The sequence below is a fragment of the Gorilla gorilla genome, chromosome 13, assembly GCF_029281585.2.
Source record: "Gorilla gorilla gorilla isolate KB3781 chromosome 13, NHGRI_mGorGor1-v2.1_pri, whole genome shotgun sequence".
NCBI classification, from domain to species: domain Eukaryota; kingdom Metazoa; phylum Chordata; class Mammalia; order Primates; family Hominidae; genus Gorilla; species Gorilla gorilla.
This window is the reverse complement of record NC_073237.2, coordinates 118831550-118858577: the sequence shown is the minus strand read 5'-3', so window position 1 is coordinate 118858577 and position 27028 is coordinate 118831550. Positions and strand designations below refer to the sequence as shown.

General features: G+C 40.6%; 1 protein-coding gene across 30 annotated transcripts in view; it reads right to left on the bottom strand.

Moving 5' to 3' along the window:
- LOC101135678 (olfactory receptor 1J2) overlaps positions 1–24208 on the bottom strand; it is a 142581-nt gene extending 118373 nt beyond the window's left edge. For 2 of the 30 annotated variants that reach the window (XM_063696745.1, XM_063696747.1), the window contains exons 1-5: positions 23850–24203; positions 13083–13183; positions 11826–12014; positions 11273–11396; positions 7736–7951 (exon numbers count right to left, since the gene is read on the bottom strand). Coding sequence is in view for 6 of the 30 variants with exons in the window: in XM_063696763.1 (XP_063552833.1) it covers positions 7736–7793; positions 7871–7931 (119 nt within the window). In the remaining 24 variants the exon portion in view is untranslated. Of the gene's footprint in view, positions 1–949; positions 1079–7735; positions 7952–11272; positions 12015–13082; positions 13184–23849 lie in introns of those variants that run through there. The other 28 variants (XM_063696752.1, XM_063696750.1, XM_063696759.1 and 25 more) reach the window with 26 other exon arrangements.
- Between the last annotated feature and the right edge of the window lie 2820 nt (positions 24209–27028).

Here is a 27028-nt window from a genome sequence, read left to right as displayed (position 1 = left end):
GGGTCTTATTTGTTTTTTTCCTGGGACCCTGAGAAATTTACTTTCTGGGAAGCTGCCTTCGTAAATCCAGTAACTGATTTCCTGGTTTCTCTATTCTCTTCTGATCATCTGATTAAAGACTGAAGGAATACATCTATGCAAAGGCTTTTAAGAAATTACAGATTCCACCTCTTTAATGACAGGTGCATATCCAGATGTCTTTTCCATCAATGCTCTGCTGGAGGCAATACGACATGATGATTAGCAGCATGAGTTTGAAATAAGACAAACACAGGATTGAATGATCTCCCCATCATTTTCATGATGTAGAATTTTAGGCAAATTATTTATACTCTGTAAACCCTACTTTCCAATTGGTTAAATGAGAATAATGCCATTTTGTGATCCTGTTAGGCTGATATGATATAAATTGCATCACAGCAGCTGGCCTATATTATTATTCACACAACAAATATGTGATTAATGAATGATTGCTATTCTAATTTTTATTATCAGTATTATTGACATCACCATCATGGCACAAATCTTGAAACTATAGATTTTTATTCATCCTTAAACTCTCCGATTTACTTCATGAAATTCTTGAGTGCTCTCAGGCAGCAAATACTGTCCTATTTGAAGATATATTTAATAAGGGCTTTTAATAGAGTGGCAAGAATATAGTCTTTGAAGCCAGATGGACCTGCTATCAATTCCCAGGCTCACAATATACTAGTGCTATAATACTGGGCAAGTTTCATCACTGAATCCCAGTGTTCTCCTCTCCAAAGTGAGGATCAGAATGCCTACATTGGCTGGGCACAGCGGTTCATGCCTGTAATCCCAGCACTTTGGGAGGCCAAGGTGGGTGGATCACTTGATGTCGGGAGTTCAAGACCAGCCTGGCCAACATGGTGAAACCCCCTCTCAACTAAAAATACAAAAATTGGCCTGGCATGCTAGTGGGCACCTGTAATCCCAGCTACTCGGGAGGCTGAGACAGGAGAATTGCTTGAACCCGGGAGGCAGAGGTTGCAGCGAGTCGAGATGTTTCCACTGCACTGCACTCCAGCCTGAGTGACAGAGACTCCACCTCAAAAAAAAAAAAAAAAAAAAAAAAAAAAGCTTATGTGGGAACAGGTGAATATTATTTGAAAATTACCTAGTACAAATTAAGCACTACATCAGATTTCTTAACAATTCAACTATTTCTACAGCCCAGCCTTACAGCAGTCATTGCAGCCAAATTGGAAAGATAGTAAATTTGTTCTCAGTGTCTGCAGCCTCTGCTTTCATTCTGCCTGTAATCTCCAACCTTGTCTCCTCACTTTGTCTGAGAAAGCCAGTGCATTTGTTCTGCCATCCAAACCTGGATCCCCAAATAAATTGTTCTCAGCCATTCTATCTGAGTGAGAGTGTTGGCCATAGGGCTCTCTCTCCCACGAAAACTTAACTTGAAACCTAATCTCTAGTTGGAAACTTAAAGCCCTTTTTCTCTTGCTAAAAGAATTTCAGATATCAGCAAGCTATTGAGGGTGATGTCTTGGGTAGGGATAGGGAAGGCTCAATGTTGTTCTGAAAATCACATCACACTGCATGTTCACTTGGAAAACAAAACTAACCCAGATAATCTGAAGAATGGTGAGAAACTTAGAGACATGGTTCTATCACTCATTTTCTAAAATCTTTGAAGATTTGGGGGTCAAGTTTGGGTCCAAAGTGCTGGAGTCTGTGAGGAAAGCCTTTAGCCTCAAAGACTGAGTAACAAACTAGCTTTCACGTGTTTCTGGGATTAACAGTAAAGCATTCATAAATATTCTAATTCTGCTGAAATTCTAATTCTGCTGAAATTCTAATTCAATATTACATGGAGCCAGTTGTCTACTTTGCTGTAGTTACTGAAAGTTACCATTTGGCATGAATTTTCACCTACTAGATTAAGTTGGCTCATGTTTACACTCTTCCTGTCACTCGGTGGGGAAGAGGAACCAGGACTGGTAGGACATGGTTGCCTTTTGAATCCAGTTGAGAAAGTGATGGTGGGGCTTCTGCACACTGTTTTTTGTGTTTTTGAAACATGGTCTCGCTCTGTCACCTAGGCTGGAGTGCAGTGGCAGAATCTCAACTCACAGCAGCCTCGACCTCCCGAGCTCAAGCGACCCTCCCACCTCAGCCTCCTGAGTAGCTGGGACCACAGGCGCATACCACCATTCCTGGCTAATTTTTTGTATTTTTGGTAGACACAGGGTCTCACCATGTTGCCCAGGCTGGTCTCAAACTACTGAGCTCAAGCAATCCACTCTCCTCAGCCTCCCAAAGTGTTAGGATTACAGGTGTGAGCCAACGCACCTGGTCCTACACTCTGTCTTCTTGTCCTACTTTTTTTTTCTTTTTTTCTTGTTGGATAGCTCATGACTAAGTAGGAATGAACAGCAGAAATTTTTGCCCCTCCTTTAAATGGGAGAGAATTTTCAGAGCATGGATTCTGTGCTTCATAATAATGTCTTTATGTTAAGAACCTTTTTAGATTTGACTACCTGGCCTAAGAGGAGGAGATTTGTTCTTTACCATACGCCAATAGGATAATCTGCCCATTGGCTGTGTAGACTGGCCAAAGTAGTTCCATTAAATTTAATAGTAAAAATTATTCGCCAGGTGCAGTGGCTCACACCTGCAATCCCAGCACTTTGGGAGGCCAAGGCAGGCAGGTCACAAGGTCAAGAGATCGAGACCATCCTGGCCAACATGGTGCAACTCCGTCTCTACTAAAAATACAAAAATTAGCTCGGGGTGGTGGCACGTGCCTATTGTCCCAGCTACTTGGGAGGCTGAGGCAGGAGAATCTCTTGAACCCAGGAGGTGGAGGTTGCAGTGAGCCGAGATCGCACCACCGCACTCCAGCCTGGCGACAGAGCGAGACTTTGTCTCAAAAAAACAAACAAAAAACCCCAAAAAATAGTAAAAATTATTGTAACTGCTGGTGGGAAAACATAGAAATAAGAGAACCTTGGAAACTGATGGAGAAAAACAGAGGAAGGCACAATGGGCTCCTAATATTGATTACTTCATGAAGCCATGCTTTTTAAGATATATATATTACTGATACATACAGTGCATTCACCAAACTAATAACTCTTATTATAAATTGGGTTTACCTGAGACAAATTTTTCCTGTCTGACCTTTCTGCTAATGAACAAACCTAATTCTCTACACTCTACCTCACCCTTTTCAACTAATAACATTTTTTAGAGAATGTGACCTTAGAAGCATTTATTTTTTATTTAGAGAAATATCTTAATTACTTAGTTCAAAAATAAAGAGAAGTAAAACATATGACCTAATGTACTTATCATTCAGATTTAACAAACATCGACATGTTGTCACATTTGTTTCTGACCTTTAAAACAAACAACACAGAATGTTATCAGCACAGCCAAAGCTGCATCCCACGTATCCCCTTTGCTTTCTCCTTTTCTAGGGTTAACCACTACAAAGAAATTTTTAATACCTTTTTTAATACTTTTTATACTTGTTTTTGTACTTCTACTGCATATATGTGCCCATAAATAATATATAGTGTTGTTCCACGTTTTAATTGATATATTACACATGAGCATAGTTTGCATGTTAACCCTAAATTAATTTTTAAATATCTATGTAGACACATATGGCATACAGTTTATTCCTTTTTTATTGCAGGATAGAATTACATAAATAAATTAACTTCTGTTTATCTAGTTATTGGCTATTGAACAATTAATTGTTTCAGTTCTTCACTATTACAAAGCTCTAAATAATAATGTGGCCTTTTTCCTTCTGGAGAATTGTGAGCAATTTTTTACAGCATCTATGGAGAAACACATCAAGAGAAGTAAATCTTCAATTTTATGAGAAATATTTAACAGATAAGCCAATTTAAACTGTTCAAATAGATGAACGATTTAAATCGATGAACCTTTTTATTTATGCTTGACACAATAATTACATATACTTATGGGGTACAGTGTGATGTTTTGATACATATATACATTGTATAATAAGTTGTATATCCATCACCTCATTATCATTTCTTAGTGAAGAAAACATTCAAAATCCTCTCTTCTAGCTCTTTTGAAATATACAATGTTGTTAACAATATTTACCCTACTGTACAATAGAGCATGACAACTTATTTCTCTTATCTAACTGTAACTTTGTAGCTGTTGAGCAATTTCTTCCCATCTCTCATCCTGCTCACCCTCCCAGGCTCTGGTAACCACTATTCTACTCTCTGCTTTTATGAGATCAACTTATTTAGATTCCACATATGAGTGAGATCATGCAGTAGTTGTTTTTCTGTGCCAGAACTTATTTCACTTAACGTAATGTCCTCCAGGTTCATCCATGTTGCCACACTGACAGGATTATATTCCTTTTTACGGCTTAATAGTATTCCATTGTGTATATATACATTTTCTTTATCCATTTATCCACTGATGGACATTTATGTTGATTCTACATCTTGGCTATTGTGAATAGTGCTGCAATAAACATGCAGATATCTCTCCAAGTTACTGACTGCATTTCCTTTGAATATATACTCAGTAGTGAGATTGCTGGATCATATGGTAGTTCTATTTAATTTTTTGAGAAATCTCCATAGTGTTTTGCAAAATGACTATATAATTTATATTCCCACCAACCATGTATAAGTCTTCCCCTTTTTCCACATCCAGGCCAGTATTTGGTATTTTTTTGTCTTTTTGATAATAACCATTCTATTTGGGGTGAGGTCACAGCTCATGGAGGTTTTAATTTGCATTTCCTTAATAATTAGTTAGATGAGTGGTTTTCCATATACCTATTGGCCATTTGTATGTCTTCTTTTGAGAAATATGTATTCAGGTCTTTTGCACATTTTAAAATTTATTGTTTTTGTTTGTTTGCTTTTGCTATTGGGTTTTTTCACTTCCTTATATATTCTGGATATTAACCCCTTGTCAGACACACAGTTCGAAAATATTTTCTTTCATTCTGTAGGTTGTCTTTTCACTCAGTTGGTTGTTTCTTTTCCTGTGCACAAGCTTTTTAGTTTGATATAATCTTATTTGTCTATTTTTGCTTTTGTTACCTGTGCTTTTGAGGTCTTGTCAAAAAAATCCTTGTCTAAATTAACGTCATGAAGCATTTCCCCTATGTTTTCTTCTAATAGTTTTACTGTTTTGGATCTTACATTTAAGTCCTTAATCCTCTTACAGTTTATTTTTATATATGATAAAGGATAGGGGTCTAGCTTCATTGTTCTGCATGTGCATATCCAGTTTTTCCATCACCATTTATTGAAGAGACTATCCTTCCAAATTTAACTATCTTATAGCAATGTATGAGAGTTCCTTTTCTTCATATACTTGCCAATTCATGGTGTCTTCATGTATATTTTTAAAATTTCATCAGTGCTATCCTACCATTGTTTTAACTTTTATTTACTTTATCACTTTGAAAGTGGACCCCTCACATGCTTAATATGTTTATTGGCCATTCGGACTTCATTTTCTGTGAGTTTCTAGTTTGTATTTTTTGCCATATTTTAATTGAGCTTGTCTTTTCCTTATTGAGCTTTTGTCTTTTCTTTATTGATTTATAGGAGTTCTCTATGTGTCCGGAATACTAGTGTTTTGTTGATTTGTGGCAGTATATATTCTCCCATCTGTGGCTTTGTGGTGTTGGTGATTGCTGTCGTAATGAAACTTCATTTTAATGTTATCAAACTTAATGGAAGATTCATTTATCCTGTGTGCTTTGGGGATCTTGATTAAGAAATGCGCTTTACCGTGAAAAACGAATGAGATCATGTCCTTTGCAGGGACATGGATGAAGCCAAAGTCCATTATGCTTAGCAAACTAACACAGGAAAAGAAAACCAAATACTGCATGTTCTCACTTGTAAGTGGGAGCTAAATGATGAGAACACATGGACACATAGAGGGGAATAACTCACACTAGGGCCTTTTAGAGGGTGGATGGGGCCGGGCGCAGTGGCTCACGCCTGTAATCCTAGCATTTTGGGAGGCCGAGGTGGGCAGATCACAAGAGCAAGAGATCAAGACCATCCTGGCCAACATGGTGAAACCCCGTCTCTATTAAAAAGTACAAAAATTAGCTGGACGTAGTGGTGCACGCCTGTAATCCCAGCTACTCGGGAGGCTGAGGCAGGAGAATCGCTTGAACCCGGGAGGCAGAGGTTGCAGTGAGCTGGGATTGTGCCACTGCACTCCAGCCTGGTGACAGAGCAAGACTCCATCTCAACAAAAAATAAAAAATAAAATAAAATAAAAAATAGAGGGTGGATGGTGGGAGGAAGGAGAGATCAGGAAAAATAACGAATGGGTACAAAGCTTAATACCTGGGTGATGATGTATACATATGTAACAAACCTGCATGTTGTACACATGTACCCTAGAACTTAAAGTATAATAATAAAAAAGAAGCAAATACATTTTCTTTCTAATAAAATTTGTTTTTAGATCCTTCAAAAGGATTCAACAGCCAAAAAAAAAAAACAAAAAATACCTGGGTGATGAAATAATCTGTACAACAAACCCCCATGACACAAGTTTACCTACGTAACAAACCTGCACTTGTACCCTTGAACATAAAATACAAGTTAGAAAGAAATATGTTTTATCCTAAGGCCATAAACATAATCTATAAAGTTTTCTAATGATGTGAGGTAGGGATATAGTATTATTTTTCCTTTATTGATAGCCAACTTCCTCAGCACCACTTAATGAACAGTTCTTCCTTTTTACTACTTTATCACTGATTTATAATGCACTTTTGTCAATCTCATGGTCCTCATTATAAACATGTCTATTTCTAAGCTCTATATTTTTCCTCATTATTTTATTTGTTTATCCTTGCAAATATTTATTTGTTTTCATCACTTGCAAATATTTATTATTTGTAACAAGCTGTGATATGTTATAGTGAATCCCTACCCTCTCTTTTTATAAAAAAAAGAGTACTTTGATAAATATTGATGTGAGTTGAGAAATAAATCACTTATAAGCTATTTCAGTGATGCTGAAAGAACAGAATTCCTGTTAAAATTACTTTTAGCTTTTAGATTGTATTTCTTTGAATGTGAGGCCATGTGGCAACTAAATAACATGGGGCCCCAGGATTGTTAGAGCAAAACTGGTTCTTGAACTAAGCCCAGTAAAAGTTTTTTAATAAAGCTGTAATGATAAATTTAAATAGCTCTAACATTTTATTTGATCAACACATTTATATAGAGTATGCATTAGTTGGTTATGATAGATTCTAGGTCTAATCTTTCAAGAAAAAGAGAAAGGAACATGGAAACATGAAAAAGAATAGAATAGACCAAAATAAGACATCCACCTCATATATTAACCTGAAGTATTATTTCCAAATATGTTGAGAAATTGTCTTGTCCTTCTGGTACTGGTATTTAGAATAGAGTAACAGCATCTGACAGCCTCACTAATATCTGAATTTATTATGATGTGAAGTTTCCAAGTCTTTATGAATTTTTCGTGATTACACTGTTAAATGTTTTAAAAGTGGTAGTGATTAAAGACAATTTAAGTTGTGTTTAATGCCTCATCAGTCAGTACCTTTGATATATTTCAAGATCAAGCAGGAATTTCTAATACAGCATCTGATGTTATATAGAAATGAGATACCAAACAATAAAACAGAAAGGCCGAGAGACTGGAGGAGGAAATCCAAACTCATCAGCATTTTACTTACTCTGGCTTGACACAGTCAGTAAAATGCTTTGAAAGCCATCCTGGGGAAAAGACAAATTCTGAGTGGAACAATGAGATTTCAGTAGCATGGAGAAATTGATGAGATGGCTGAAATCCACTGAATGTGAAATCTCACTTAGCCAATGCTCCTTAGACATACTGTGAGAGGAATTCACCGCTGCATCCCCAAGAGACATTGTCACATGTGTGGTTGAGCCTGGAGGAATATATATATGTTTTCACGCTACACATTGATATTCAAACATAGAATTAAATGTCTTACACTTATCTTACACTTAAACTTTAAAAAGATCAGAGCAATTAGGCTGGGTGCAGTGGCTCACACCTGTAACCCCAGCACTCTGGGAGGCTGAGGCGGGTGGATCATGAGGTCAGGAGTTCGAGACCAGCCTGACCAACATGGTGAAACTCCGTCTCTACTAAAAATAAAAAATTAGCTGGAAGAATCGCTTGAACCCGGGAGGCAGAGGTTACAGTGTGCCGAGATCTCACCACTGCACTCCAGCCTTGGCAACAGAGCAAGACTCTGTCTCAAACAAACAAACAAACAAACAAAAAAAGATCAGAGCAATTAATGTATGGATCTGAAACCATAAGAAAGATTTTCTGTCTTGTTGCTTACTTCATATTATGATTTATTTACCTGGACTTTCAGCAGTACCACCCTCCCCACCTTCTAGAATAGTACATATATATCATGATAAAATGTGTGGGCATGTCCTTTGAAAAATCACTCAAAATAACTTGTTTTGTTGTCTTTTGGAGTAATTGTTTACATGGAAGAGTTTTTTAATAAATAAAGTGTTATGTCTTAAAAAAACATTAGGGGTCTATAAACAATGAATAAATTAGAAATAATCATGCATTGTGTAGACAAGCAGGGTATACAGAATTAAATAGGTCATTGCACACAAAATAAGGCAATGAGATTTCCAATGTCAAATAATTGCTTTGTTTCCACAGAAGAAACTATGGAGTCAAGATACTTCAGTCCAAATCCCAGCCTCTCCTCTTCCTATTGCTGTGACTATAAGACTGTCTGCCTTAGCTTTCACATCTAAAGAGTAGAAATAATAACAGTACCACCCAGCTCATATATTGAAGGCTACTGAATCACTTACAATACATCAGCTATTGGAACAGTGTATTAAAAAACATTTAGCAAACAACTTTTAGTACTATCATTTACAGAGACCAGATTCAGAAAGAAAGTAGCTATATCGACTAAACCTTCATTTCTTTTTCAGCACATTTGCAGCAAAATATGTGGCAAGAAAATATGAAGACATTCCCTAAGTCAAAAGAACATCTGTATTATACTATGCCACAGCTATCATTTCTTATTCCAAGACATACCATTTTTTTCCTTCAAATTTCCCTAGTGCCCTCCAGCTGATATAAACATGAGCCCTGAGAACCAGAGCAGCGTGTCCGAGTTCCTCCTCCTGGGCCTCCCGATCCGGCCAGAGCAGCAGGCTGTGTTCTTCGCCCTGTTCCTGGGCATGTACCTGACCACAGTGCTGGGGAACCTGCTCATCATCCTGCTCATCCGGCTGGACTCTCACCTTCACACCCCCATGTACTTCTTCCTCAGCCACTTGGCCCTCACTGACATCTCCTTTTCATCTGTCACTGTCCCTAAGATGCTGATGAACATGCAGACCCAGCACCTAGCCATCTTTTACAAGGGGTGCATTTCACAGACATACTTTTTCATATTCTTTGCTGACTTAGACAGTTTCCTTATCACTTCAATGGCATATGACAGGTATGTGGCCATCTGTCACCCTCTACATTATGCCACCATCATGAGTCACAGCCAGTGTGTCATGCTGGTGGCTGGGTCCTGGGTCATCGCTTGTGCGTGTGCTCTTTTGCATACCCTCCTCCTGGCCCGGCTTTCCTTCTGTGCTGACCACATCATCCCTCACTTCTTCTGTGACCTTGGTGCCCTGCTCAAGTTGTCCTGCTCAGACACCTCCCTCAATCAGTTAGCAATCTTTACAGCAGGATTGACAGCCATTATGCTTCCATTCCTGTGCATCCTGGTTTCTTATGGTCACATTGGGGTCACCATCCTCCAGATTCCCTCTACCAAGGGCATATGCAAAGCCTTGTCCACTTGTGGATCCCACCTCTCAGTGGTGACTATCTATTATGGGACAATTATTGGTCTCTATTTTCTTCCCCCATCCAGCAACACCAATGACAAGAACATAATTGCTTCAGTGATATACACAGTAGTCACTCCCATGTTGAACCCATTCATTTACAGTCTGAGAAATAAAGACATTAAGGGAGCCCTAAGAAAACTCTTGAGTAGGTCAGGCGCAGTGGCTCATGCCTGTAATCTCAGCACTTTGGGAGGCTGAGGCAGACGGATCACCTGAGATCAGGAGTTCAAGACCAGCCTGGCCAACATGGCGAAACCCTGTCTCTACTAAAAATACAAAAAAATTAGCCGGGCATGGTGGCACATGCCTGTAGTCCCAGCTACTCAGGAGACTGAGGCAGAAGAATCACTTGAACCCAGGAGGCGGAGGTTGCAGTGAGCCAAGATCGTGCCACTGCACTCCAGCCTGGGTGACAGAGCAAGACTCTGTCAAAAAAAAGAAAAAAGAAAAAAAAATTATTGAGTAAAAAAAAAACCATTATTCTAACTGATATTTACCTTTCTTTTAAAACATCCCATGTAATATTTTTCCTCAATAATACAGAAATACAAATTATTGAAAATATAGCTCACTTGTCTTTCTTCCACAGCTGTCACTCTGAAATGCTTTCCTGATATTATTATTGCATCTGTTTGAGGGAATAGTAAAATAGGATATGTTGTAAAGGACTTTGTTTGCTCTTTTCTTGGGTAATGGAATTGGAAAATATTCTGAGCATGTTATGTCACTTTGGCTGGTATGAAAAGCAAGCCATCAGGGCTGACCTTTCCCAAATTTTAAATTTGTTATAAAATGTGTCTGGCCCTTCACACCTCTATTTCTTAGGAATTTTCCACTTTTGTGAAGATATGGCTCCTCTTTCGCCCAGGCACCAGATATCCAGGAAGCTGAAGCCCTTTCAGAAATTTTAAGAAAAACATATGACATTTCTCACTCCTTACATAATAATTAACACACTGCTTTCTTGTCCTTCCAGAATATAGCCCTCACTTCCTTTCTCCCCAAACACATACAGATGTTCAGTGACAAAATAAACATCACCTCGGTTCTCTCAGAGACTGATCTAAGAACTTAATATACCTTAAAATCATCTAACTTAATTCTGACAAAAACTCCAAAAGGTAAGTTTAAAAAACTCAGGCTCTAAAACGGGAAGAATACCCCAAGATCATATAGTTCGTGAAAGGAAGACTTGAATCTTGGCATCTGATTCCAGAGTGACTCAGTGTAGCAAAGACTATAATAGTTTACATGGAACACTGTGTGGGTTTGAAGAGGAATAATTAGCTCAGTCTGATGGAAGAGGATATAAACAACTTCCCCCAAAGAAGGTGTTTCTTTACCTGAATCTTAACAGATGAGAACTATCCAGACACACAAGGTTTTATCTTGTTCTGATGATCACAAGAAGAGGGAGTAGTGTGTGTCAGGATGTTAAATTGGAAGTTTCAACTGAGGCACCAAGACCTGGGAGACAACAGATATTAAAGTGAATTGTGACACACAAAATGAAGATATTGATAGGAAATACTCAATAATAATAATCAATATCGTGACACTTGAGCCTCTCAATCTAATGTGGATCTAAAAAGAGCTGAGAGCTGGAAGTAAGAGAGTGTCTTGTAAAGTTTTCTTTCAGAGAAAGCTGCATAGTGAACCCCAAATCCTCCTAACAGGGAGAGGGGTGTTTTTCTCCTTATCTCAAGCTTAATGGAAGAAGCTTCAATAGAACCACTTAGCAAGTTTGATATATATCCCCTGCTTTTGTGAGAGAAAGAGCAATAGAAAAGAAGAAATGTGGCGGGAGAGAGATAAAGACAATGATGAAATTATGTTTAGGGAACGCTTTCACTTCTTTTCACGGTGAGGCAATAAAATAACTGGGGATCCCAGTACCTGGTAGTGGACAGTGAGCCAGGAAGGCCCCACCGTGGTGCTGTCCCCATGCCTAACCCTGCCCCTGGCCTCGCCCTCCAGTCCCTATCTCCTAGCGAGGCCCTGCCCCAACCTTCCCTGCCAAGCTGGATGGAGGAGGGTGTAGCCCAGGCTGCTCCTTGTCTGCCTGTTGTCCTGCCAAGTGTTCACCTAGGAAAAAAAAAATTAGAGAAATGTCCAAATATGTTGAGTTTATTCAGGAATGAGAAATGAAGATTATAACCCAGGGTGCACAAAATGACAAGCCACCAGTGCATCTGGTGAGGGCAGGGTAAACGGAAGCTCTCATTGGCAAGAAGGAAGAGGTTCGTGTCAGCTGCTTAGACACGGAGTCCACAGGCTCCAGAGGCTCAAAGCTAAAGTTGTCATCAGTTCATTGGTAGAGATGCTGTTACTGTGCAAATGACCATCTGAGAGCATGTTATCTGAATTACTGCAGTCCTAAAGAATGTCTAGTGATAAACCTTGCCATAGAAGCATATGTATATGTGTGAAACCTGCAAGCTGTACAAAGCAGATGAGTGAAAGATACAAAGAGATGTCTTCTGGAGCTCTTAGAAAGTTCTTGGAAATAGTTCTTATCTCAGACATGTAAGCATGAGCCCCCTCTCCTTCATGCCTTCCCAGCCCTATTTTGTCTGGGTGTGACAAAAGTTATTTCATCCTGATACCTGCAACTTTCACATTTCCCTCTTTTGATAATGATTTTTCTCTAAAAATATCATTGATCAACTAGCCTGTAGCCAGGTTTGAATTGTCCTTTGGTGCTGGGATAGACCTGTTGTAGTTAGCTGATCTCATCCCACATCAGGCGGAAGTGATAAACAGCTGGAAGTCAGTCTCAAGACCCTTTTAGCCACATTTGAGCAAGAAGGAGGCCAGAAGGAGAAGCTCTTAGGCTTATCTCATCTGGATTTCATCATTAAATTTAATTTTGTCTGTTCGATAGGCATTGACTATCATCTCAAATTGCTGGGCCAACATTATTTTGTCAGGAGTTGTATTTCTGCAAAGATTTAACAGACAACAAGTATACAGTTTAAAAGGGAAAATACAGAGCAAAAATAGCCATAATATGACGAGTCCAGTTTGCATGATGCTTTTGAGCCATGAACAAAGGCAACCAACTAAATAGATAAAATGACCCCAGAGAAATGGGTGAGACTTGTAGCCAAATAGACTTGTTCTTTTAGTTTATGTAACCGAGTTTCAACTTACCTGGAGGAGTTAACCTGGGTACAACATGCAGTATTAGCAATCGCATAGATACCATCTTGCTTGGCTAATAGATAATCAAGAGCAATTCTGTCAACACTACCCTGGCAAGAGAAGACAATGAATGCTATTGTATACTTGCAGTGAAGTCTGCAAGAATTCCTAGGGTAGCAAATAAATCTTTTACCATTTCTTCATTAGTGGCTATATCATACCATTATACAAAAGATCTGACAAAGGAAGCAATCCAGAGTCCCATGCCCACCTGGCAACTCATGTTTAACCCTTTGATATAGTAAGAGGGGACTAGTCCAATGACTAGTCCCGTGACCAGTTTCAGATCTATTATGCATTGACAACAGAGAAACAAAACACCCCAACACACATTAGCCTCCTGTTGTCCAAGTGTCTAAATATCTGGAGGCCCATATTGACATATCCCACCCACAAAAGTAAATATATCTGATAGGAAAACAAAGAATTCTTCCATCTGTAAATTTTCTGTGTATGGCAGGATTAAACCAGGGGTCAGTTATATTACTATAAACTGCTAATGGCCCTTCCTCTTAAAATCAGTCCCAACAAGTTTTCTTACATATGGTAAAGAGACCCAAGGAACACTTTCAGAGAGATGATCCATTGCACGTCTCTAGGGCCCTACTAGGAGATCATTGTTTTGAGTAGATGAGACAGGAGACAGGAGTAGAAGGTGAATGAGAAAGCTTAACCTTATAGGACGGTCCCATGATACACTTTGTACAGAGGGTTGGAGCTGAGATGTTAGCAAAATTTGTTACAGATTGTACTAAAAGATCACTAGAGTCATTAACAGGTCAGGATTTTTTATGACAGATCCAACAATCAGTAAGTTTTCCCCTGTACCAACAGACTGGGAAATGTGGACAGGAATATCGTCTTCCAGGGGAAAAAAATGGATAAGATAAAGTAAGAATTAGAAATAAGGAAAGGGTATATAGAAGTCATCCAAACATCTTGGGAGAAACAGATGCCACCTGCTTCAAATCTTAGAAATTTTTAGTTTTATAAACTAAGTTCAGTTCTTAGAAATTTTCAGTATTAATTCGTTGACAGGAGTGCAGATCCACTCAGGAGCTGATGTTTTCCTTAGATAAGATACATATATCCAAGAATCAATTCCTTTAAGATTGGCAGCACAAAGGTTGGTTAACAGGACTGGAAATGGGCCTCTCAATGAGGTAGGAGGGAGTCTTTTTTTAAATGTCTTTTCAAATAGGCAAAATCTCCTGATTGCAGATTATGGTGTTTTAGGTCTTCATCTCCTGGGAATGCACTGTGGAAAGATTGTTCTACCAGAGCATACTTTTTATCCATAGCCTTGATTATACCTTTATAATATTGATGCATTTCACCTTTTATGAACTTTGGGTCTTTGAAGTTGGGGCCCTTGCATGGGGTACCCAGTAATAACTACAAATTGTGAGATCTTATGTATTCCAAAGGGAGACCTTTTAGCTCTGAAGCACTATAGGCAGGGCTTTTGGCCACGGCAAGTATAAGGTTTCTACAAAATTTGCCAGTTGGGTCTTAAGAGTACTATTGGTGCATTTCAACTAGTCCAGAGGGCTGGAGATGATAAGCACAATTCAAGTGCTGTAAGATTGGCCAGATGGCCCACATTTGTATTATAACTTGTCCTGTAAAATTAATTCCTCAGTTGCTGGGAGCTCAAGAGAGATGGCCCTGGTATGAATTACCCTTTCTAATAGGACTTTAACTACTGTTAATGTGGTGGCTCATCTTCAGGGGAATGCTTCAATCCAGGGGGAGAACAAACAGATCAAGACTAACACTAACACACATTTGTATCCATGCAAGAGAGGGAGCTGGATAAAATCCAACTTTGTTTTTTTTTTTTTTTTTATTATACTTTAAGTTTTAGGGTACATGTGCACATTGTGCAGGTTAGTTACATATGTATACATGTGCCATGCTGGTGCGCTGCACCCACTAACTCGTCATCTAGCATTAGGTATATCTCCCAATGCTATCCCTCCCCCCTCGCCCCACCCCACAACAGTCCCCAGAGTGTGATATTCCCCTTCCTGTGTCCATGTGATCTCATTGTTCAATTCCCACCTATGAGTGAGAATATGCGGTGTTTGGTTTTTTGTTCTTGCGATAGTTTACTGAGAATGATGGTTTCCAATTTCATCCATGTCCCTACAAAGGACATGAACTCATCATTTTTTATGGCTGCATACTATTCCATGGTGTATATGTGCCACATTTTCTTAATCCAGTCTATCATTGTTGGACATTTGGGTTGGTTCCAAGTCTTTGCTATTGTGAATAATGCCGCAATAAACATACGTGTGCATGTGTCTTTATAGCAGCATGATTTATAGTCCTTTGGGTATATACCCAGTAATGGGATGGCTGAGTCAAATGGTATTTCTAGTTCTAGATCCCTGAGGAATCGCCACACTGACTTCCACAATGGTTGAACTAGTTTACAGTCCCACCAACAGTGTAAAAGTGTTCCTATTTCTCCACATCCTCTCCAGCACCTGTTGTTTCCTGACTTTTTAATGATTGCCATTCTAACTGGTGTGAGATGATATCTCATAGTGGTTTTGATTTGCATTTCTCTGATGGCCAGTGATGATGAGCATTTTTTCATGTGTTTTTTGGCTGCATAAATGTCTTCTTTTGAGAAGTGTCTGTTCATGTCCTTCGCCCACTTTTTGATGGGGTTGTTTGTTTTTTTCTTGTAAATTTGTTTGAGTTCATTGTAGATTCTGGATACTAGCCCTTTGTCAGATGAGTAGGTTGCGAAAATTTTCTCCCATGTTGTAGGTTGCCTGTTCACTCTGATGGAAGTTTCTTTTGCTGTGCAGAAGCTCTTTAGTTTAATTAGATCCCATTTGTCAATTTTGGCTTTTGTTGCCATTGCTTTTGGTGTTTTGGACATGAAGTCCTTGCCCACGCCTATGTCCTGAATGGTAATGCCTAGGTTTTCTTCTAGGGTTTTTATGGTTTTAGGTCTAACGTTTAAATCTTTCATCCATCTTGAATTGATTTTTGTATAAGGTGTAAGGAAGGGATCCAGTTTCAGCTTTCTACATATGGCTAACCAGTTTTCCCATCACCATTTATTAAATAGGGAATCCTTTCCCCATTGCTTGTTTTTCTCAGGTTTGTCAAAGATCAGATAGTTGTAGGTACGAGGCGTTATTTCTGAGGGCTCTGTTCTGTTCCATTGATCTATATCTCTGTTTTGGTACCAGTACCATGCTGTTTTGGTTACTGTAGCCTTGTAGTATAGTTTGAAGTCAGGTAGCGTGATGCCTCCAGCTTTGTTCTTTTGGCTTAGGATTGACTTGGCAATGCGGGCTCTTTTTTGGTTCCATATGAACTTTAAAGTCGTTTTTTCCAATTCTGTGAAGAAAGTCATTGGTAGCTTGATGGGGATGGCATTGAATCTGTAAATTACCTTGGGCAGTATGGCCATTTTCACAATATTGATTCTTCCTACCCATGAGCATGGAATGTTCTTCCATTTGTTTGTATCCTCTTTTATTTCCTTGAGCAGTGGTTTGTAGTTCTCCTTGAAAAGGTCCTTCACATCCCTTGTAAGTTGGATTCCTAGGTATTTTATTCTCTTTGAAGCAATTGTGAATGGGAGTTCACTCATGATTTGGCTCTCTGTTTGTCTGTTGTTGGTGTATAAGAATGCTTGTGATTTTTGTACATTGATTTTGTATCCTGAGACTTTGCTGAAGTTGCTTATCAGCTTAAGGAGATTTTGGGCTGAGACAATGGGGTTTTCTAGATATACAATCATGTCGTCTGCAAACAGGGACAATTTGACTTCCTCTTTTCCTAATTGAATACCCTTTATTTCCTTCTCCTGCCTGATTGCCCTGTCCAGAACTTCCAACACTATGTTGAATAGGAGCGGTGAGAGAGGGCATCCCTGTCTTGTGCCAGTTTTCAAAGGGAATGCTTCCAGTTTTTGCCCATTCAGTATGATATTGGCTGTGGGTTTGTCATAGAAAGCTCTTATTATTTTGAAATACGTCCCATCAATGCCTAATTTATTGAGAGTTTTTAGCATGAAGGGTTGTTGAATTTTGTCAAAGGCTTTTTCTGCATCTATTGAGATAATCATGTGGTTTTTGTCTTTGGCTCTGTTTATATGCTGGATTACATTTATTGATTTGCGTATATTGAACCAGCCTTGCATCCCAGGGATGAAGCCCACTTGATCATGGTGGATAAGCTTTTTGATGTGCTGCTGGATTCGGTTTGCCAGTATTTTATTGAGGATTTTTGCATCAATGTTCATCAAGGATATTGGTCTGAAATTCTCTTTTTTGGTTGTGTCTCTGCCCGGCTTTGGTATCAGAATGATGCTGGCCTCATAAAATGAGTTAGGGAGGATTCCCTCTTTTTCTATTGATTGGAATAGTTTCAGAAGGAATGGTACCAGTTCCTCCTTGTACCTCTGGTAGAATTCGGCTGTGAATCCATCTGGTCCTGGACTCTTTTTGGTTGGTAAACTATTGATTATTGCCACAATTTCAGCTCCTGTTATTGGTCTATTCAGAGATTCAACTTCTTCCTGGTTTAGTCTTGGGAGAGTGTATGTGTCCAGGAATGTATCCATTTCTTCTAGATTTTCTAGTTTATTTGAGTAGAGGTGTTTGTAGCATTCTCTGATGGTAGTTTGTATTTCTGTGGGATCGGTGGTGATATCCCCTTTATCATTTTTTATTGTGTCTATTTGATTCTTCTCTTTTTTTTTCTTTATTAGTCTTGCTAGCGGTCTATCAATTTTGTTGATCCTTTCAAAAAACCAGCTCCTGGATTCATTGATTTTTTGAAGGGTTTTTTGTGTCTCTATTTCCTTCAGTTCTGCTCTGACTTTAGTTATTTCTTGCCTTCTGCTAGCTTTTGAATGTGTTTGCTCTTGCTTTTCTAGTTCTTTTAATTGTGATGTTAGGGTGTCAATTTTGGATCTTTCCTATTTTCTCTTGTGGGCATTATTTCTGCCTTCATTTCGTTACGTACCCAGTAGTCATTCAGGAGCAGGTTGTTCAGTTTCCATGTAGTTGAGCGGCTTTGAGTGAGATTTTTAATCCTGAGTTCTAGTTTGATTGCACTGTGGTCTGAGAGATAGTTTGTTATAATTTCTGTTCTTTTACATTTGCTGAGGAGAGCTTTACTTCCAACTATGTGGTCAATTTTGGAATAGGTGTGGTGTGGTGCTGAAAAAAATGTATATTCTGTTGATTTGGGGTGGAGAGTTCTGTAGATGTCTATTAGGTCCGCTTGGTGCAGAGCTGAGTTCAATTCCTGGGTATCCTTGTTGACTTTCTGTCTCGTTGATCTGTCTAATGTTGACAGTGGGGTGTTAAAGTCTCCCATTATTAATGTGTGGGAGTCTAAGTCTCTTTGTAGGTCACTCAGGACTTGCTTTATGAATCTGGGTGCTCCTGTATTGGGTGCATATATATTTAGGATAGTTAGCTCCTCTTGTTGAATTGATCCCTTTACCATTATGTAATGGCCTTCTTTGTCTCTTTTGATCTTTGTTGGTTTAAAGTCTGTTTTATCAGAGACTAGGATTGCAACCCCTGCCTTTTTTGTTTTCCATTTGCTTGGTAGATCTTCCTCCATCCTTTTATTTTGAGCCTATGTGTGTCTCTGCACGTGAGATGGGTTTCCTGAATACAGCACACTGATGGGTCTTGACTCTTTATTGAACTTGCCAGTCTGTGTCTTTTAATTGGAGAATTTAGTCCATTTACATTTAAAGTTAATATTGTTATGTGTGAATTTGATCCTGTCATTATGATGTTAGCTGGTGATTTTGCTCATTAGTTGATGCAGTTTCTTCCTAGTCTCGATGGTCTTTACATTTTGGCATGATTTTGCAGCGGCTGGTACCCGTTGTTCCTTTCCATGTTTAGCGCTTCCTTCAGGAGCTCTTTTAGGGCAGGCCTGGTGGTGACAAAATCTCTCAGCATTTGCTTGTCTGTAAAGTATTTTATTTCTCCTTCACTTATGAAGCTTAGTTTGGCTGGATATGAAATTCTGGGTTGAAAATTCTTTTCTTTAAGAATGTTGAATATTGGCCCCCACTCTCTTCTGGCTTGTAGGGTTTCTGCCGAGAAATCCGCTGTTAGTCTGATGGGCTTCCCTTTGAGGGTAACCCGACCTTTCTCTCTGGCTGCCCTTAACATTTTTTCCTTCATTTCAACTTTGGTGAATCTGACAATTATGTGTCTTGGAGTTGCTCTTCTCGAGGAGTATCTTTGTGGCGTTCTCTGTATTTCCTGAATCTGAATGTTGGCCTGCCTTGCTAGATTGGGGAAGTTCTCCTGGATAATATCCTGCAGAGTGTTTTCCAACTTGGTTCCATTCTCTGCATCACTTTCAGGTACACCAATCAGACGTAGATTTGGTCTTTTCACATAGTCCCATATTTCTTGGAGGCTTTGCTCATTTCTTTTTATTCTTTTTTCTCTAGACTTCCCTTCTCGCTTCATTTCATTCATTTCATCTTCCACTGCTGATACCCTTTCTTCCAGTTGATCGCATCGGCTCCTGAGGCTTCTGCATTCTTCACGTAGTTCTCGAGCCTTGGTTTTCAGCTCCATCAGCTCCTTTAAGCACTTCTCTGTATTGGTTATTCTAGTTATACATTCTTCTAAATTTTTTTCAAAGTTTTCAACTTCTTTGCCTTTGGTTTGAATGTCCTCCCGTAGCTCAGAGTAATTTGATCGTCTGAAGCCTTCTTCTCTCAGCTCGTCAAAATCATTCTCCATCCAGCTTTGTTCCGTTGCTGGTGAGGAACTGCGTTCCTTTGGAGGAGGAGAGGTGCTCTGTGTTTTAGAGTTTCCAGTTTTTCTGCTCTGTTTTTTCCCCATCTTTGTGGTTTTATCTACTTTTGGTCTTTGATGATGGTGATGTACAGATGGGTTTTCGGTGTGGATGTCCTTTCTGTTTGTTAGTTTTCCTTCTAACAGACAGGACCCTCAGCTGCAGGTCTGTTGGAATACCCTGCCGTGTGAGGTGTCAGTGTGCCCCTGCTGGGGGGTGCCTCCCAGTTAGGCTGCTCGGGGGTCAGGGGTCAGGGACCCACTTGAGGAGGCAGTCTGCCCGTTCTCAGATCTCCAGCTGCGTGCTGGGAGAACCACTGCTCTCCTCAAAGCTGTCAGACAGGGACATTTAAGTCTGCAGAGGTTACTGCTGTCTTTTTGTTTGTCTGTGCCCTGCCCGCAGAGGTGGAGCCTACAGAGGCAGGCAAGCCTCCTTGAGCTGTGGTGGGCTCCACCCAGTTCGAGCTTCCTGGCTGCTTTGTTTACCTAAGCAAGCCTGGGCAATGGCGGGCGCCCCTCCCCCAGCCTCGCTGCTGCCTTGCAGTTTGATCTCAGACTGCTGTGCTAGCAATCAGAGAGATTCCGTGGGCGTAGGACCCTCCGAGCCAGGTGTGGGATATAGTCTCGTGGTGTGCCATTTTTTAAGCCGGTCTGAAAGGCGCAATATTGGGGTGGGAGTGACCCAATTTTCCAGGTGCGTCCGTCACCCCTTTCTTTGACTCAGAAAGGGAACTCCCTGACCCCTTGCGCTTCCCAGGTGAGGCAATGCCTCGCCCTGCTTCGGCTCGCGCACGGTGCGCGCACCCACTGGCCTGAGCCCACTGTCTGGCACTCCCTAGTGAGATGAACCCGGTACCTCAGATGGAAATGCAGAAATCACCCGTCTTCTGCGTCGCTTACGCTGGGAGCTGTAGACCGCAGCTGTTCCTATTCGGCCATCTTCTACAAATCGATAAAATCCAACTTTGAAAGGCCCATTAGGGAGGTTAAAATGTTCAGGGTTATGCACCCCGCGTTCCCAGGGTTGGATTTAGGGAATGTAGGGCAGGGTAAAATAAGTATTTTTGGCTGCTTTATTGATGGTACCTGACCAGTATTGTTTTACAGAAGTAATTGTATTTTATGTAGCCCAGTGGCTTAAGTTATGTACAGTAGTAAACAATGGAAATTTCATGGAGTCTAGCAGGATAGGTTTGTTTATTTGGCCCAAACCCAAGTATATCTTTAACAGTGAATCAGCATCCACTATTCTCCAGCTTATTTTTTTGGCCTCAGATGCCCAATTCTGTGCTTCTTTAGTAATTGTTTCAGAATTATTTGGGGGGAACTTTCTAGCTGGGCCATGATAGAAATTTGATCAACAGGATCTTTTAAGGACAGCATTCTTTGCTGCATTATCAGCAAAGTGATTTTCCCTAGATTCCACAGTGTCTAATTTTGAATGGCCAGAGACTTTGATCATGGTTAGGGCATCAGGTAACTGTATAGCATCTAATAATTCTTGCGCATAAGGGTCATTCTTTATTTTGTCTCCATTGGAAGTGAGGAACCTCTTTACTTCCAAACCATACCAAAATTATGAACAACTCCAAAGGCTTACTGTATTAGTCCATTTTCATGCTACTGATAAAGACACTCCTGAGACTGGGAAGAAAAAGAGGCTTAATTGGACTTACAATTCCACATGGCTGAGGGGGCCTCAGAATCACAGTGGGAGGTAAAAGGCATTTCTTATATGGCAGCAGCAAGAGAAGACGAGGAAGATGAAAAAACAGAAAACCCTTATAAAACCATTAGATCTCATGAGACTTATTCACTACCATGAGAACAGTATGGGGGAACTGCCCCCGTGATTCAAATTATTTCCCACTGGGTCCCTCCCACAACACATGGGAATTATTGGAGATACAATTCAAGTTGAGATTTGGGTGGGGACACAGAGCCAAACCATATCATTCCACCCCTGGCCCCTCCAAATCTCATGTCCTCACATTTCAAAACCAATCATGCCTTCCCAACAGTCCCCCAAAGTTCAACTCTTTTCAGCATTAACCCAAAAGTCCAAAGTGTCATCTGAGACAAGGCAAGTCCCTTCCTATGAGCCTGTAAAATCAAAAGCAAGCTAGTTACTTCCTAGATACAATGGGGGTATGGGTATTGGGTAGATATAGCCATTCGAAATGGGGGAAATTGGCCACAACAAAGGGGCTACAGGCCCCATGCAAGTCTGAAATCAAGCAGGGCAGCCAAATCTTAAAGTTGCAAGATGATCTCCTTTGACTCCAGGTCTCACATCCAGGTCATGCTGATGCAAGAGGTGGGTTCCCATAGTCTTGGGCAGCTCCACCCCTGTGGTTTTGCAGGGTACAGCCTCCCTCCCCGCTGCTTTCATGGGCTGGCATTGAGTGTCCGTGGCTTTTCCAGGCACCTGGTGAAAGCTGTGGGTGGCTCTACAATTCTGGGGTCTGGAGAACAGTGGCCCTCTTCTCACAGCTCCACTAGGCCAATGTCAAAGCCATTCAACAACAGTGCCCCAGTAGGGACTCTGTGTGGGGGTTCCAACCCCACATTTCCCTTGCACCCTGCCCTAGCAAAGGTTCTCCATGAGAGCCCCACCCCTGCAGCAAACTTCTGCCCGGGCATCCATGCATTTCCATACATCTGAAATCTAGGCAGAGGTTCCCAACCTCAATTCTTGACTTCTGTGCACCCACAGGCTCAACACCACATGGAAGCTGCCAAGGCTTGAAGCTTGCACCATCTGAAGCCATGGCCTGAGCTCTATGTTGGCCCCTTTCAGCTACAGTGGGACTGGCTGGGACACAGGGCACCAAGTCCCTATACTGCACACAGCATGGGGACCCTGGGCCCTGCCCACAAAACCATTTTTCCCTCCTAGACCTCCAGGTCTGTTATGACAGAGGCTGCCACAAAGGTCTCTGACATGCCCTGGAGACACTTCCCCCATTGTCTTGGAGATTAACATTCAGCTCCTCATTACTTATGCAAATATCTGCAGCCAGCTTGAATTTCTCCTCAGAAAATAAGATTTTCTTTCCTATCACATTGTCCGGCTGCAAATTTTTCCAAACTTTTATGCTCTGCTTCCTTTTTAAAACTGAATGCCTTTAGAAGCACCCAAGTCACCTCTTGAGTGCTTTGCTGCTTAAAAATTTCTTCTGCCAGGTACCCTAAATCACCTCTCTCAAATTCAAAGCTCCACAGATCTCTAGGGCAGAGGCAAAATGCTGCCAGTCTCTTTGCTAAAACATAACAAGAGTCAACTTTGCTCCAGTTCCCAAAAAGTTACTCATCTCCATCTGAGACCACCTCAGCCTGGATTTCATTGTCCATATCATTAACAATATGTTTGTCAAAGCCATTCAACAAGTCTCTAGGGAGTTCCAAACTTTCCCACATTTTCCTGTCTTCTTCTGAGCCTTCCAAACTGTTCTAACTTCTGCCTGTTACCCAGTTCTAAAGTCGCTTCCACATTTTCGGGTATCTTTTCAGCAGTGCCCCACTTCCAGTACCAATGTACTGTATTAGTCCATTTTCATGCAGCTGATAAACATATACCCAAGACTGCGAAGAAAAAGAAGTTTAATTACACTTACAGTTCCCCATGACTGGGGAGGCCTCAGAATCATAGTGGGAGGTGAAAGGCACTTCTTACATGGTGGTGGCAAGAGAAAATGAGGAAGACGCAAAAGTAGAAACCCCTGATAAAACGACAGATCTCATGAGACTTACTCACTACCATGAGAACAGTATGGGGGAAACTGCTCCCCATGATTCAAATTATCTACCACTGGGTCCCTCCCACAACACATGGGAATTAAGGAACTACAATTCAAGATGAGATTTAGGTGGGGACACAGAGCCAAGCCATATCACTTACCTGCTGCTTACATAAACAGTCTTTCCTGTAGCAAGGAGTCAGGCTCAAGTGAGGGCAAACAGATCTGCCTGCTGGGCTGAAGTAGTTAATAGTAAATGAGCTGCTTTCACAATCTCAAAGGAAGTCATGACTGCACAGCCTGCACAATACTTGCCAGACTCATTCTTTAAATGTGAGCCATCTGTAAACCACGACAACTCAGCATTGTCCACAGGAATCGCTCCCAAGGAATTAAAAGCTGGTCTGTCAGAGTTAAGCAGCCATGTGGTGTTTCATCTGAAGGAGAGGTCCAGAGAGCCACAGGGTTAAGGTTATTGCAGCATGATTGAATAATATGATGAATAGTAAGTAGGAGAGGTTCACAGGAGGTTAGTCAGCTAGCAGAAAAATGCCGAGTGTGATGAGTGTGTAAAAGGGCTTCCATGGCATGAGGAAAAAACACAGTCAGGGAGGAATCCCATGACTATCTCCTCAGTCACCTTGACTAACAAGGATGCAGTGGGGACTGCTCTTAGGCAGAGAGGGAATCCACAGGAGATGGGATCCAGTTGTCAACTGTAGTATCCTGGAGGATGGTGTGGACCTCCATGCTTTTGGGTTAAGATCCCTGAAGTATTTTCTTCCTCTTCACAGACAAAGAGAAAAAAAAAGAGTTTATTATTAGAATTACCTAGAACTGGAGAATTTATCAATTTCTCCTTTAGCTTTTTAAAAACTTACCCTTATGATTTTGTCCAAGTAATGGGGTCAGGTTTGGTAAATTTATGTAAAGCACATAGGAGTTGGGCCAGAAGAGAAAAGTTGGGAATTCAGTTTCAAAAGTAGCCAGTGAGTCCAAGAAACCCACTCACAAAGTTGGCATTTCTTTTGGGCTGAGGAAATTGTAAAATGCCTTGAATCTGTTTTGGTTCTAAATGTAATTCATTCTCTGAAATTAAATGGCTTTATTATTTCACCTGAGTTTTTACTCACTGCAGTTTTTCTTTACAGGCATTATGACCTTAAGCAGCCACTTGCTTTAATAGGTATACACTGTCTTTTTCACAGGCTGCCTGTGAAGGACAGCAAAGAAGGAAGTCATCTACATATTGTAGTAAACAAGAGCCTTGGAGAAAAATTACATCCTCTAAGTCTGCCTTTAACATTTGAGAAAATAGGAAGAACTTTCAGTAAACCCCTGAGACATTACTGTCCCGGTGAACTGTTGTCCTTCCCAGGTGAAGTCAAAAAGAGATTGGTTGGCTTGATCCCCAGGAATAATGAATAATGTAATACACAGATCAGTGATGGTGAAGAATCTGCTATCAATGGGTATTGGATTTAATACAGTATGGGGATTTGGAACCACTGGGTGCTTTGTAATAATACTATGGTTTATAACTCAGAGAGAGTTCCTGAACAAACCTCCTCCCATGGTTGTTTGGTCTTTTAGTAGGTAGGATCAGGGTACTCCAAAGACTGGTACAGAGAATAATGAGACTGTTTTTTATATTCTTTTATAATAAGTTTAATACCTTGCAGTGCCATCTGGTTTAGTGGCTGTTTAATATTAAGCAAGGGTTTTAATAGGTTAATCTGGATTTTAATAAGAGGTACACTATGAATTTTGAAAATATCAGTGAAAGATTTTGCCTTTAAAGAGACAGGTATTTGATTCAGCACTAAATGAGTGACATTATTTTTGTTTTCTGAACAGGGAATGACATAACAAATGACAGAATTGGGGGAGTCTGTTGAGTGAGGACAGTTTAGTTTATCAAATTCTAAAATTATTTCCCCCTTTTGGGAAAAAGAAATTTTAGCATGGTATTTTTCAAAAAAATCACATCCAAGGTGGTGGAGCGGGGCAGAATTAACAAGCAAAAGGTGTGGGTATCTTGGAGAGGAGACCAAGATGGAAAGAAATGGGCTGTGAAACAAAAGTGGTCAGTGGCTTTTTGGAAACTCACCATTTGTAATCTTTTTATTACTCTGAGGCAGGGGCTGACTGAGGCTAGGGGGATTAAGGATGAAAAATATTGCTGTGGCATCAATGAGCACAGTTAAGACCACACTCCCAGCCGGATGTGGTGGCTCATGCCTGTAATCCCAGCACTTTGGGAGGCCAAGGCAGGTGGCTTATGAGGTCTGGAGTTCGAGACCAGTTGTTCGAAGCCCAACAAGGTGAAACCCCGTCTCTACTAAAAATACAAAAAAATTAGCTGGGCATGGTCGTGAGCACCTGTAATCCCAGCTACTCAGGAGGCTGAGCCAGGAGAATCGCTTGAACCCAGGAGGCAGAGGTTGCTGTCTGCCGAGATCGCACCACTGCACTCCAGCCTGGGAGATAAGAGAGAAACTCTGTCCCCCCCCCCCCAAAAAAAACGCTCCTAATTTGAAGGATCATTTCACTCAGAAAATTAAGTGGGAGAAGTGGGAAAATCCCCCATAAGTCCTTGGAGCCCCTTCACTGAAAGTGGTCTCAGATGGGAGAGGAGATGGGGGAGTTGAGAATGAAATTCCCCCTTTCTCTTGCAGCAATCTCTCTTCCAGCCATCTGGAACGTTGGCACAGCCCAGGGAGTCTCTGCCTGGTGTTATGTCTGGGAGCCTCAGTTTGCTGTAATTGAAGATTACGAATGTTAGTGGTTTTCTTTTTAGTACTGTCCTCAGGGGTGCAGGCAAGGTGATTTGCCAGATTAACGAAATCAGAAGTGGACATAGTTTTCCATTCCATGTGTACTCTTTTGACAAGCTGAGAAAGTTCTTGAGAAAGGCCATTTGCAAACTTAGAATTACAGCCTACTTGAGTAGATTCGGCATCCATAGGTAATCCAGAATTTTCTACAAATACAACCCGGAGCCAACTGTAATAGTCATAATCTGGTTCATTAGGTTTTGGGTACAGTCTTGGATTTTATTCATCTCAGGTTTCAGGAAAAGCCTCAAGAATAGCCTCATGAAGTTTTGTTGTTTTTGTTTGTTTGTCTACTTGCTCACTGTGCTTCAGGCTCTGTCATAGTCTTTTGGGGTGTTCTTGCCTAAAGCCCTCTCAGGGTCACATCAAGGAGCCTGGGCCGTTCAATATTGGGCCTGGCCTTCACAAAAACTATATGAACCAACTGGCATAGGTAAGAAAAACCTGGATGATAAGTCGAAATTATAATACTGTGTTAATTTTATCAGCAAATTTGAAAGGTC